The sequence below is a fragment of the Merops nubicus genome, unplaced genomic scaffold (genome assembly GCF_000691845.1).
Source record: "Merops nubicus isolate BGI_N331 unplaced genomic scaffold, ASM69184v1 scaffold46548, whole genome shotgun sequence".
NCBI lineage: Eukaryota > Metazoa > Chordata > Aves > Coraciiformes > Meropidae > Merops > Merops nubicus.
In genome coordinates, this window is record NW_008625954.1 from 7,137 (window position 1) to 19,041 (window position 11,905).

At 53.8% G+C, this 11,905-nt stretch overlaps 1 protein-coding gene across 1 annotated transcript; it reads left to right on the forward strand.

Moving 5' to 3' along the window:
* The first annotated feature begins 1,913 nt into the window (after positions 1-1,913).
* On the forward strand, positions 1,914-11,548 carry PIP4K2B (phosphatidylinositol-5-phosphate 4-kinase, type II, beta). The gene is made up of 9 exons (XM_008945826.1): positions 1,914-2,005; positions 3,589-3,685; positions 6,962-7,114; positions 7,839-7,985; positions 8,344-8,382; positions 9,647-9,760; positions 10,031-10,289; positions 10,651-10,754; positions 11,468-11,548. Exons 1-9 carry the CDS (start codon positions 1,941-1,943, stop codon positions 11,546-11,548), a joined length of 1,059 nt encoding a protein of 352 aa, XP_008944074.1. The 5' UTR covers positions 1,914-1,940.
* The last annotated feature ends 357 nt before the right edge of the window (positions 11,549-11,905 follow it).

Genomic DNA, 11,905 nt, shown 5'->3' on the forward strand with positions numbered 1-11,905 from the left:
GTGGCGGTGCCGTCCCAGCCCAAGGAGCTGCTAATGGCTCGTTTGGTGCCTCACTGGAGGGCTGGGACAGGAGCTGGGCTGTCGGGCTTCCCCTCCTGGCCATAATCAGTGCCTGGAGGCAGCACCTCTCCCTGGGTACTGAATTTGCTGTGTTGTCTCCCCTCCTCTTCCCACCCCGAGGGGAAATCTCTGCAGCTGGAGCCGGGGATGTGGAGATCTCTTCCTTTTTGCCTTTCCTCTCTTCTAGCTGTGGCTCAGGACTGAGCTTTTGGCTGAAGCCGGGGAGGTACCGACACCCCTGCTCCGCTGAGGTGACAAATGACAGGAAGCACAGGACAGTTAGAGTCAGTTACCTGTGCAGCACTCTCCATACACCCCAAAGCACTTTTTGGGAGTGCTTGAGGCTCCTCGGGGCTGCTGTGGAGTAAACACAGGGCCAGGCTTTGGAGAGCACCCTCTCCACGCCTCACGGAGCGGTGGCCGGGTTACGTTCTGCTTCTCTGGTGTGTGGGATGTCTGCCTCTGAAAATAGTCATCTTTTCTCCCCGCCGTCTGCCTGTGTCTGTCTTCCAGTCTGACGTTTTGTTAAATCTGGGCTGCTTTTTTAGCTTGGTGCTGATGTGAGGAATCTGTACCTCATCCAAGGCTTGCTCGTGTCATGAGCTCACCGCACGTCTCCGGAGCTGGGACCTCCCTGGGCCTTGCAGATCCCGCTGCAGGGTGGCTGCCTCACCCTCCCTCCACCTCTGGCTCCTCCTGGGAGCTGTGGCAGCAGCTGTTGGGGCAGTGTTGGATGTCCCAAAGCTCTCAGGGAGAGGGGGATCCCAGGGCTGGAGCCTGTTCCTTGGGCTGGCAGCTCAGCCCCGGTTCCGTGGCCGGCAGGGCCTGTGCTGAGCTCTCCAGGCGTGGAACTGCTGCACCTCTGGGTGTTGGGAACAGCCCCCAGCTGCCTCCCAGCCAAACCCTGCTCTTGCCAGTGTTGTCTGCTTCTCTCCAGCACTACCTGCCTGGCACTGTAATGACAGGAGCAGAGGTGTGAGGAAATTGCCTCCCAAAGCCAGGCTGTTAACAGCAGCGTGGCTCCACGGGGCTGGTGTGATCCCTGTCAGGCCTGGTGTGACTGAACAGCACTGGGGACACCCTCAGAAAAGGCAGCTCTGGAACGTGCTGCCTCTTGACCTGCTCTTGACAGCCTTGTCAGTGCCTGGGCTGCTCTGGAGCAGTGTGGTCAGAGGTTGATTTATTTATTTCTAGTTGACTATTGGCATTTTCTCTGCTAGGTGCTGCTGCAGGAGCCTGTCTGTACAGCTGGGGCTCATTCTGCTTTCCTGTGTTCCTGTGGCTGCCATACATGACTAAATAGCAAAAACAATCTAGTGGAGTGACTCATCCCTTTAGAGAAGGTGGGATAAGAGCAACAAGAGACAGTAAGATTAAAAGCAGCTCCCACAGGGGAACTGCACTGCACCAAAGCTCCCCAGAGTCTGCTCTGCCTGGGCACCTGCAAGACTCTGGTCATCTGTGGTTTGTAACAGGGAGAAAGAGTTCACAAACTGCCTGATGCAGTAGTTAAAATGAAGGCAAAGGTGGTGTATTTATAAACAAACCCTGCTGTTTCTTGCTCTGTGGCTTTGTCTCAGTTCTGAACTGTTTTGGGTCATCAGAGGAAGGTGAACAGATGAAGGAGCTGAGGCTGGCTCGGGGGTGCTCAGCACACGACTGAATGAGATGCTCCTGGGGCTTGTAACCAGAGTTTTCTCTTCAGCACAGCAAGACCCTGAAAGTCTGAGGGGTTATACTGCTTCCAGACCAGCTTCTGGGGGCTCTGTGTCACCATAAGTCCACTGACAGTAACTGCAGGGCAGCAGAACCTGGGGTTTGAGTCTCCCATTTCCTTTCTCTTCTAGATCAATGAGCTCAGCAATGTTCCTGTCCCTGTCATGTTAATGCCTGATGACTTCAAAGCCTACAGTAAGATTAAGGTGGACAATCATCTATTCAACAAGTAAGTAGGTGCTTTCCAATTTGTCCCTGTAATTAGAGCTCTTTGCTGTGGGGGAGCCTGGCTTGGTGAAGGCCTTTTGGTCTGTTCCCTGCTGTAATGCCAAGAGGATCTGATGTGGGTGGACACATGCCCTGAGTCTGTGCCCAGGCCACTCAACAGGACACAGTGGGGCTCAGTCTGTCACTGAGATGCTGTTTTGTGCTTTGGTTTTGATCCAGGCCAGGTTCCAGAGTGCCACTGCTACAGAGCTCATCCCCTGTAGAGGTCTGAGGAACTGGGTAGTGTTATTTTAGTGTTCACCAAGTGTGACCTGTCCAAAGCCCAGCACAAAACTCCAGCTGGTGTTGGCTGCACCTTTTGGTTGTGCACAGATGTGATGCAGGATGCTCTCTGCTCTGCTGAGCCATGTCTGGGTGGCCTGGCCTGGCCAGCAGAACCCAAATCACCAGGCCACAGAGAGGAGGGGACAGGAGTCTGCTCCCTGGGACCTGCTAGTCCTTGTCTCTTTGAGCCTGTTCACAGGAGACAGCCATGAAGCTGCACTGTACCCCCAGCCTATGGGGTTCCTGTGGAGTCACCCCCTTCTCCTTTTCCCAAAAGATGAATTTTTGGAAGCCCCTGTGAAGCTGCAGCTGTGCCTGGAGCTGTGTTCCCCTCCCTGGCTCGGGGCGTGTGCAGGGCTCCAGTGCTCCCTGCTTAATGCTTCCTTTTCACCCCCTTTCCCAGGGATCAGCTTTTCAGAGTGGGAGTGTGAGTCAAAAGTTTGTCTTCCCTGGCACCTACAATTTGCAGTAGCTGCTCTTCCCTCTCCTCCCACACAGAGTTTTCATTTCCCCTCTGTTGGTGCAGAGGATTCTCATTGAGAATGAGCTGACAGGATCTCCCCGGGTCCCAGGAGGACCAGCCTCTCTGCTTCCCCCCCCCTGGGGCAGCATCAGAGCAGTGGTGGGGTGCAGATGGGGGGTCCCTCAGCAGTGGGGGGTGCTGTGTGTTGGCTGCTGGGCTGTGCTCTGGGGTCCCCCCCTGCCCAGCTGCCCAGGCCTGGCACCAGAGCTCGCTCTGGCACGGGCCAGACCAGAGCTGATTCACCCCCTCTCCTTTGCTTTCTGGGTGAGAGGGTTTGTGGTGTGGTGACCTTCTGATGCAGGAGTGATCTGATCTGATCTGAAATCAGAGCCCTCCCCCCCCCTTTCCTTCAGCTTTTCATCCTGAACAGGAACAGTGTGGTGCAGGGGGCAGCTGCACCCCGAGCGGAACAAAGCAACAAAGGAGGAGGAAAGAGAAATTGTTCTGTCAAATCTGTGCCTGTGACAGGGCAGATTGTTCTGGAAGAGAGACATCCTCATCCAAAGGGCCTGCTGGTCAAAAGCTGGATCCTGTGAGCATTTCCAGGAACAGATGACTTTTGTAGGCCTCCAGAGAAACAAGCTACCCTAAGGAGGGTAAACACTTGCAGAATAGGCCCTTTGTGGCTAGGAGGGGGCTTGGAGATCCTTGGGGGTTAGCAGCGAAGTGGGAGAAGAATTGAGTTTGATTTCACAAGCTGCTCATGGCACACAAATCTCTTTTCTGCTTTGCCCTAGGGAGAACTTGCCCAGTCGTTTTAAATTCAAGGAGTATTGTCCACTGGTGTTCCGAAACCTGCGGGAGAGGTTTGGGATCGATGATCAGGACTACCAGGTACTGTCCCTTCTCTCCCTGCTCTCCTGTCTCCTCTAGGAGGGAACAACCAAGCTGGCAGAGGAGCTGTGATGTCAGCATTCTTGTGTGGTCAGCTCTGAGGGGTTTGCAGTCGTGGTTGGGGTGGTTTGACCCTCACCCTGAGGGCCCACGGTGCTGGAGAGGATGGCAGAGTGAGATGCTCCCTGCTCCAGAGAGCTTCCAGTTGAGGCATGGAATAGGAGGCAGCAGATGGCTGCAGACAGGCAGGAGCTGGAGGATAACAGTGATCTAGTGCAGAACATCTGCAGGGAGAATGAGTCTGTGGTGGTTTTATGGGTTCAGGTGCTGCTTTCACCGAGCGCGTTGCCAAGTGCTGGTGCCACTGAATTGAGTTTGTGAAGGTGGCTGCTGCTCTGGGACGTGTCCCCTAAGGCCAGAGGCTCAGACTTGCCTTGGAGGGGGGGAGAGATTTTCTTGTATGGACACTGCTGGGCTTAAATCCAGTGAAAGAGAGATGGCACAATTCCTGCAGCCACAGCAGGGCCACTCCCTGGACATCCACCAGCCCAGAGAGGCCCGTGAGCACTGGAGCTGTGGGTGGATGGTGCAAGATGCTTCTTAGTAACCACTTCTGAGGTTAATGTAAAGAAGGGATCTGTTTTCACTAGTGAGACACTGGATCTACTTGATCCAGTTTCGGGTCTTAGGTGCTATGAGGCAAGGAGCAGAGTTGTAGCACCTGCATCCCAGCCTCTGCCCCCCATTCCCAGAGCAAGGGGGAACATGCTGCTCCTTCTGTGAGGAGAGCTGACCTCTGAGGATCCCAGCATCAGTGGCTGGAGCTTTTTGGTTCATTGTGTAACTGTTTCTGTGTCCCCTCTCCTGGCTGCCAGGGCCCATCCTGCTCTGCTGCCTGTTCTCAGGGGTGCTGGGCACTTGCTCAAAGTGAGACACGTTTTTTCCAGCAGATCTGACAGTCATCTTTGCTTTTCTTCAGGCAGGGAGCAGCCACCCCCAGGAGCAGCAGGAGCTGCTGGGTGCCACAGGAGGTGGTGGGTGGCTTTGTCTCCCCTCTGTGCTCAGTGCCTGGTCCTTCCCTGGGAGCCAGGAGCTGCTCACACAGATCCCTCCTGCTTGTGGTGGAAGATCTCTCTTATTTTCAGAGCACACCATGCTCTTCTTGAGCACGTGCCTGTTAGATAGGAGTTTTATTTTTCCCTCCTCCCCTCAGGCCCATTCTCTAGGCAGGGGTGGCACTTGGCTGAGAGAAGCAGTCCCATTGCCTCCTGCTCTGTGGGCAGCAGCTCATGCCAGGCTCTGGCTGGCTCTGGAGGAGCCTCCTTGGCCAGCAACACTCTGCCCCTGGGGCTGGCAGTACCAGGGACTGAATCTCTGTCCTGCCTTCCTCCGTGCCCTTCAGCACACTTGCATGCAGTGAAGTCCTAATTATTATATGTTCCTCATTATTTTTTCCCTGGTCTATCCTCTACAGTATATTTTAGAATTTGTTTTTTTCTCCATTTCTTTCAAGAGATGATGAGAAGCCTGGGAAGTTCCTTGCACAGAACCACCCACAGCCTTGTTCTGGATACCTGCTTTCTCATGCACAGTTTACCTGTTGCTCTGAAGGATTACTTCTCCCAGCCCAGGGGCAGAGCAGTTTGGCTCTTTAGAATTGTCCAGCTAGAAGAGAACACAGAAAACATCCACTGAGATAAATTCAGGTGGATAAAATGTGATGGCTTGAGTGGGAGTTGAGCCAGAATGCTAAATATAACACCCGAGCTGTGGAAGAGGTGGGAGTGACAGGAAGGGAATGAAGTAAACCTAAGGGCTGTGAATTTGGTAATGTCCATATGTGGTCAGGATTTCTGCCTCCCATCTCCTCCAGAAGAAAAGCTCTGTGGTTTTGAGGTGAGGGATGATTAAACTGTAGCACAGCCTGGTCTGCAAATGTCAGCGAGAGGCAAGGGGGCTTTTTTTTTGTTTGCCTGTGTTTTCCTGATGGTTTCTAAAGCCTTTGGCAGGAGCAGAGTTTTCCCTCTGCTTCATTAAAGTTTTAAAAGCTTTAAATGCTTCATTCTGAAAGGAAACCTCTCAGCCTGCTTGCAGCCTGGTGGTAAATCCCTCTTTCACAGCAGGCTCTGTGGCTGTGGCTGCAGAAGAGCCAGCTCCCTCTGCTGTCTGCTCATCATCAGAGAGCTGAGACCAGGAGCAGCTAAAAAATAACCCCAGGAAACACCCAGGGCAGCCCTGAGATCCTGGCACACCCATCTGTCTCGAGCTAAAGAGCACTACCCAGGGTCAGCTCTGCTGTGTCAGAGCACAGCTCTCAGCCCTTCCCCAGCTCCTTGCACCAGTGGCAGGGGAATGCTGGTGAGAGCCTGCTCTGGTGGGTGACAAAATGGCTCCTGAACAAGCACTGGTGGACTTGGGAAGCAGCTGCTGAGAAGTGATGGAGGAGACAAGCAGGGGGCTGCTGACCTGCTTGGCTTTGTGTGGAAGGTGTGAAGAGCAGTGGGGCTCCCAGCCAGTGCCTGGGGGGAGAGAGAGGCACCAGAATGAAGAGTGGCTCAGGGAAGGTGGAGGATTCTTGCTCTGCAGCCTGCCTGGGATTTTCCAGTCGTGCTGGGAGCATGAGGAGAAGCTGCAGCGTGGCGTTGCTAAGGGTGGAGACAGGGAGCTGAAGACAGATGCTGCTGGTTGTTGAAGAACAACCGAGTTATTTATACTCACAGTCCTCTTCATCCAGTTGTAAGAGCAGCAGAGGCTGAGGGTGGCTTTTGGTTTCGGGGTGACCTGTAAGGAATTCTCCAACAAGGAGACCTTTGCCAGTTTAGGCTGTTTTCTGATGGAAAAGGCAGCAGGCTGCTTCATTCCTCTGTGCTGGTTTTCCTTACACCTTGGCAATCTCCTGGCTGTTCTTAAATTTCCAGGAGGCCATGCGAAGAAGTCTTGGCCTGTGTATGCTGCCTCTTTAACAACCCCTTAGTGGAAAACATCTTCAGATAACACCAGGTGTTGGAGGAAAACATGTGAGCAAGCAGAAGGCCCAGGTGAAAGCTCTAAACCCCACGTCCAGACTCCTGAACAGTTGGATTAACCTCAGGAGTGCTGAACACTTGAGGATTCTTGGTTCTTTATCTTGACGACAGGAGCGTGGTTGCAGATGGGCTCTGAAGCTTGGCCAGGAGACTCTCACAGCTCACCAGTGCTGGGCACAAAGTCCCTGGGATGGAGGTGGCAGCTTCTGCCTCTCCCCCTCACCTTTTTTTTTTGTCCTGCTTCCCTCAGAACTCGGTGACACGAAGTGCCCCAGTGAACAGCGACAGCCAGGGCCGGTGCGGGGCCCGCTTCCTCACCACCTACGACAGGAGGTTTGTCATTAAAGCAGTGTCCAGTGAGGATGTAGCAGAGATGCACAACATCTTAAAGAAGTACCATCAGGTAGGGTGAGTCTGGAACCCTGGGAGAGGGGTGGGAAGCATCGTGTGATTCACAGGGCAGCTGGAGCTCGGAGTCGGAGCGTGCAGCCTGGCAGGGCTTGCAGATGGCTTTTGCCAAAGAAAATGGTGTTATTTGGTGTGAGAGGCAGTCGTGGCCCAGCTGCCTGTTCCCTCGCAGTGCTGAGCCCCTCCACAGCTCACCCTGTTCCTTCCATCAAGGAATTATGGCTCACTGGTGCCTGAGATCTGTAAACGTGCTCCTGCTTCAGTCCTTTCAATCAGACTTCCCAGAGAGACCAAGGAGGAGACAGTTACACGCAGCAGCAGGGAAGGAGGTGGCAAAGTGGGACAGCTGGAATGTCCCTGGTCCACGTTGTGTGCCAGCCCAGCTGCTCTTTGCTTCCAGAGCCACAAGAAGTGAAGTTGGCCAGGGCTCAGCTGAGCCCGAGGGTCGGCTGAGCACACCCAGCCTGTCAGTGCAGGCTGGACACACACAGAGGGATGTTCTGGCTGCTTGGGGCTGGGAGCTTCTCGCCATGCCCTGACTGGCTTTTCTGGAGACCCCAGGAGCTTTTGCAAGCCCCCTTTTCCTTTCACATCGTTGTCAGAGGGCTGGAGCTGGAGCCTTTGCTGTCAACTCCTTGCCGAGCCCGTGTCCTGTCCGAGGTGTGTTCTGTGTGACAGCACTGTCCTCCTCTGCCCTGCCCTTCCCTGCTCTCCTGCAGTTCATCGTGGAGTGCCACGGGAACACCCTGCTGCCCCAGTTCCTGGGCATGTACAGACTCACTGTGGATGGTGTGGAGACCTACATGGTGGTCACCAGGAACGTCTTCAGTCACAGGCTGACCGTCCACCGCAAGTACGACCTGAAGGTGAGGCTCTGGAGGGCAGCCACAGAGCTGGGGGCTCCTCCTCCACCAGGCTGGCAGCTCATCTGGGAGTTGGTCTTCTTAACACCTGCTTGCCAAGGTTCTGGACTTGGCTTTTTGCTCAGGGAATTGGGTTTTGAGGGTTCTAGGTGGGGCTTCCCTTGAGGCTCAAAGGTTCTCAGTGGCCCACTCTACAGCAGGGAAATCTGTAAGTCTCTCTCAGGCATGAGAAAGGGGTTGGGCACTGATTTGAGAAATAATTCCATCCTTTTCATGCACGGGGCAATGAGATGGTGTCTGTTAATTCTTGGGGAGTATGACACATTGTGCAGCAATGTTCTTGTCTTTGTTCTTTTATCAGGGCTCAACAGTATCCAGGGAAGCAAGCGATAAGGAGAAGGTATGGACCATCCCTGGCCAACCCTTCCTTTGTCCTGGTGGCTGGAAGCAGATGAGATCCAACTGACTTCCCTTTTCCAAAGGGAAGGTGGAAGCAGAGGATGTTCAGTGAGCCCTGAGTGATAACCTGTTTCTGTCCCACCTTTCAGGCCATGCCCAGTAACTGCTCAGGGAGTGATGGGGTAGATCTGGTGCTGCTCTGCCCTGCTCTCTTATGTTGACACTACCATAAGTGGGAGGAACTTCTTGGGGGACAATCTCCCAAGTACCAAACCCCACATTAGTGCAATGGTGTCTTGAGGGAAGGATTTCTTCATAGTCTTCCCTGAGTACTGAACAGAGTCAGGTCAGCAGTTAGCTTTTGCAACAGATGATTTGTAAACCAGCCCAGTTCCTCTCAGGTTCTTGGCATAGCTCATCACATTTGAAAGGTTTTTGGTGCCATTAGGGAAACTTAGAGCTAAGGATCCCTGCAAAACTTGATGCTGCTGTGGAAAGTCCTGTTGCAATCACAGCAGGAACTCACAGCACTATGTTTTGCACACATGTGTGGGATTTTCAGCTTTAGAACTGCAGCAGTACTCCAGCCTGCCCTAAAATCACATCTCTGGCACAAACCAAGGCACTCCCATTTACACTGAGTGCTCTGGTGTCAAGGCACAGCTTCCTCATGCCCAAGCACCCCCAGCTGGCTGGCTGTTGGCTCTCTAGCTTTTTCTCCTCGTGCAGTTTGTCTCAGACCAGTCATATCAGCTCTATATAAAGCCACCACATGCTCGTGTGTCCTTCTAAGAACAAAATAATTTAATTCCCAGTTGCACAAAGGGGTTGTATGTTCTTCTGTATCCCTGAGAAATCCTCAGGGCCTGCTGGAAGCGGATTCCTCCTGTCAGGAGCCAACCAGATGCATTTCTTTTCTATTCTGGGAGCTGGTCAGGCCATCTCTGGCTGGAGCCCAGCTGTCAAGCTTTCAGCCTGCAGCACATCTTCAAAGTTGAGCTGCTCTCAGTGTCTCCCGTTGGTTTCCCCCTGGGTACAGCTCAGCACATGGATTCATTGACAAATAACGTGCTCTGCTTGATGCCCTTTTCATCCTTGGTGGTCAGGATGAGTCACCTCATCTTATAAATAGGGAAAAGATCCTGGTGCAACCTGCCAGTCGATCTGAGTCTCTGTGCCACCCACACACTGCTCCCAGAGCGGCGTTGCAGCCCTCCCCTGGGAGGCAGGACTTTGGAGAATCTCACACAGGGTTTTCCTTGCAGGCCAAGGATCTACCAACATTCAAGGACAACGACTTCTTGAATGAGGGTCAGAAGCTGCACGTTGGAGAAGAGAGTAAAAAGAACTTCCTGGAGAAGCTGAAGCGGGACGTGGAGGTAAGAGTTTCCTGGGGGGGCAGCTGTTGCTCTGTCTCCCCAAACTGGGTCCTCAGGGTGGCCTCTGGCTCAAGGGGTGCAGCAGTGACTGCAAACCAAGTCATTGCTGGATCAGCCAAGCAAATAGAGCCAGGGTTGTGCTGGTGGCAGTGGGAGTGTGAGCTGGTGTGTAGATTCACTAGTCTAGTAAGGATTTAGCTCTCACTACAGCCCCTTCTCAGGATTTCTGATCCCACGTGGACGCTGATCTCACTCCTCCCTTTCTCCCAGTTTTTAGCTCAGCTGAAAATCATGGACTACAGCTTGCTGGTCGGAATCCACGATGTTGACCGAGCAGAGCAGGAGGAGATGGAAGTGGAGGATCGGGCAGAGGATGAGGAGTGTGAGAACGACGGGCTGGGAGGGAACCCCATCTCCTCCTACGGGACCCCCCCCGACAGCCCGGGGAACCTCCTCAGCTACCCGCGCTTCTTCGGGCCCGGCGAGTTCGACCCCTCCGTCGACGTCTACGCCATGAAGAGCCACGAAAGTGAGTATCCCAGGGCACTGCCCTGGAGAAGGTCTGGAGGGCAGCTGCTCCCGTGGCCTGGCTGGGCTGAAAGGAGTGAGAGGCACCCTGGCAGATGTCTCCTTTGCTGCGCCACCCCTTGTGTGGCTGGTGTGAGCTGGAACGGGGAGGAGCGATGCGTGGGGAGCAGTGGCATGTTCAGGGAGCGTGTGGGCCTCTCTGGTGTGCTGTTTCCAGCCCTTCTTCTCTGCCCTTCTCCAGCTGCCTTTGCTTTCTCTGCTCCTTGCCTCAAACATACCTGCCCTGTGTTTCCTAAGGAGTGGGGTGCAGCTGGGCTTGGCTCACAGCTCAGGGTGTGCTAGCGACTCTCTTGCCTTGCTAGGTGCCCCCAAGAAGGAAGTGTACTTCATGGCCATTATAGACATTCTTACGCCATATGATGCGAAGAAGAAAGCTGCACATGCTGCCAAAACAGTGAAACATGGGGTAAGCAGCCTGCCACGGCAGGGAGGATGGGCTCTGGGGCTTCAGCTTTGCCTGCATGCCTGCGTGTGGATCTGTGAGGTCTCCTGACACTGATTTCTCTACCAGTGTGGAAATTCTCCAGTGAATCTGTGCTCAGGAAGAGCTCCTCCCCTCGCTTACTGTCTCCTCAGGCTCTCTTGGAAGGGCTTTCCCTCTGGTTGCTTGGATTGCTGGTTATACTTCCTTGTACCTCACTGTTTGGGAGGTGCTCCATTTCCCTGCGGTGGCACCAGCAGGCTCAGAGAGCAGCAGTGGATGGCTGCAGGGAGAGGTTTTACCCTGCCCCCTTCCTGGGGCCAGTTCTGTTCCCTGGCAGCAATCCTGAACTTCCCAAAAGGGCTTGAAAAAAAAAAAAACATGCTAGTGAGACATGGAGTTTTTCATACTCCTTCCAAACCTCCTCTAAACCCTGAGGGAACAAATCCCACCCTTTGACTCGGTGGTCTGCAGAAGACCCAGCTGGAGCTAAAGTCATTTTCCTTGGGGATCTCTGTAGACCTCTCTGGATGTTGTTTTTTCCTAGAACTCACAAGTTGTTGGGGGTCTTTCCTGGCAGAGATGGGCTGTGCAGACACGATCACTCCCTGCTGTCCTCCCTCCCTGCCCTTGGCCCTGCTGCAGGCTCTGCCCTTCCAGGAGGGGGTTGTGACTTGTCTCTCCTCTCTGCCTTGCAGGCTGGGGCAGAGATCTCCACCGTGAACCCCGAGCAGTACTCGAAACGCTTCAATGAATTTATCTCCAACATCCTGACATAGTCGTCCTCAGCCTTCAGTGAGAAGTCAAGAGAAGAGGGGCTACTTCCAAGCAGAGAACACAGCCTGTGACACTCAGACACGGTAGCAGCATGTGGGGTGTGCTTGGGGGTGTGTGTGTGTGTGTGTGCAAGAGTGAGTGTGTGGCACTGGGTGACTTAAGAGAAAACTCATTCTAGGTGCACCCTCCAACAGCCCACTTGACCCAGGTGGAAAAGTGGGGTTTTATGTTACAGAAGTGCCCAGATTTGAGATTTAGAGGGCTTTTTAAACCAAGCCAAGTGCATTGTTTCAGCACTGCTCTTTCTAACGACGTTTTCTCCTCTCTGATGAAGAGGATCCTGGAGGGGTAGGATCCGT

What these genes read in the sequence shown, in the direction of transcription:
- PIP4K2B (XM_008945826.1), top strand. Translation starts at nt 1,941, where the DNA reads ATGTTAATGCCTGATGACTTCAAAGCCTACAGTAAGATTAAGGTGGAC. An exon ending in TCTTAAAGAAGTACCATCAG is followed by an intron (nt 7,115 to 7,838) that starts GTAGGGTGAGTC and finishes GCTCTCCTGCAG; the next exon opens with TTCATCGTGGAGTGCCACGG. An exon ending in AAGCAAGCGATAAGGAGAAG is followed by an intron (nt 8,383 to 9,646) that starts GTATGGACCATC and finishes TTTTCCTTGCAG; the next exon opens with GCCAAGGATCTACCAACATT.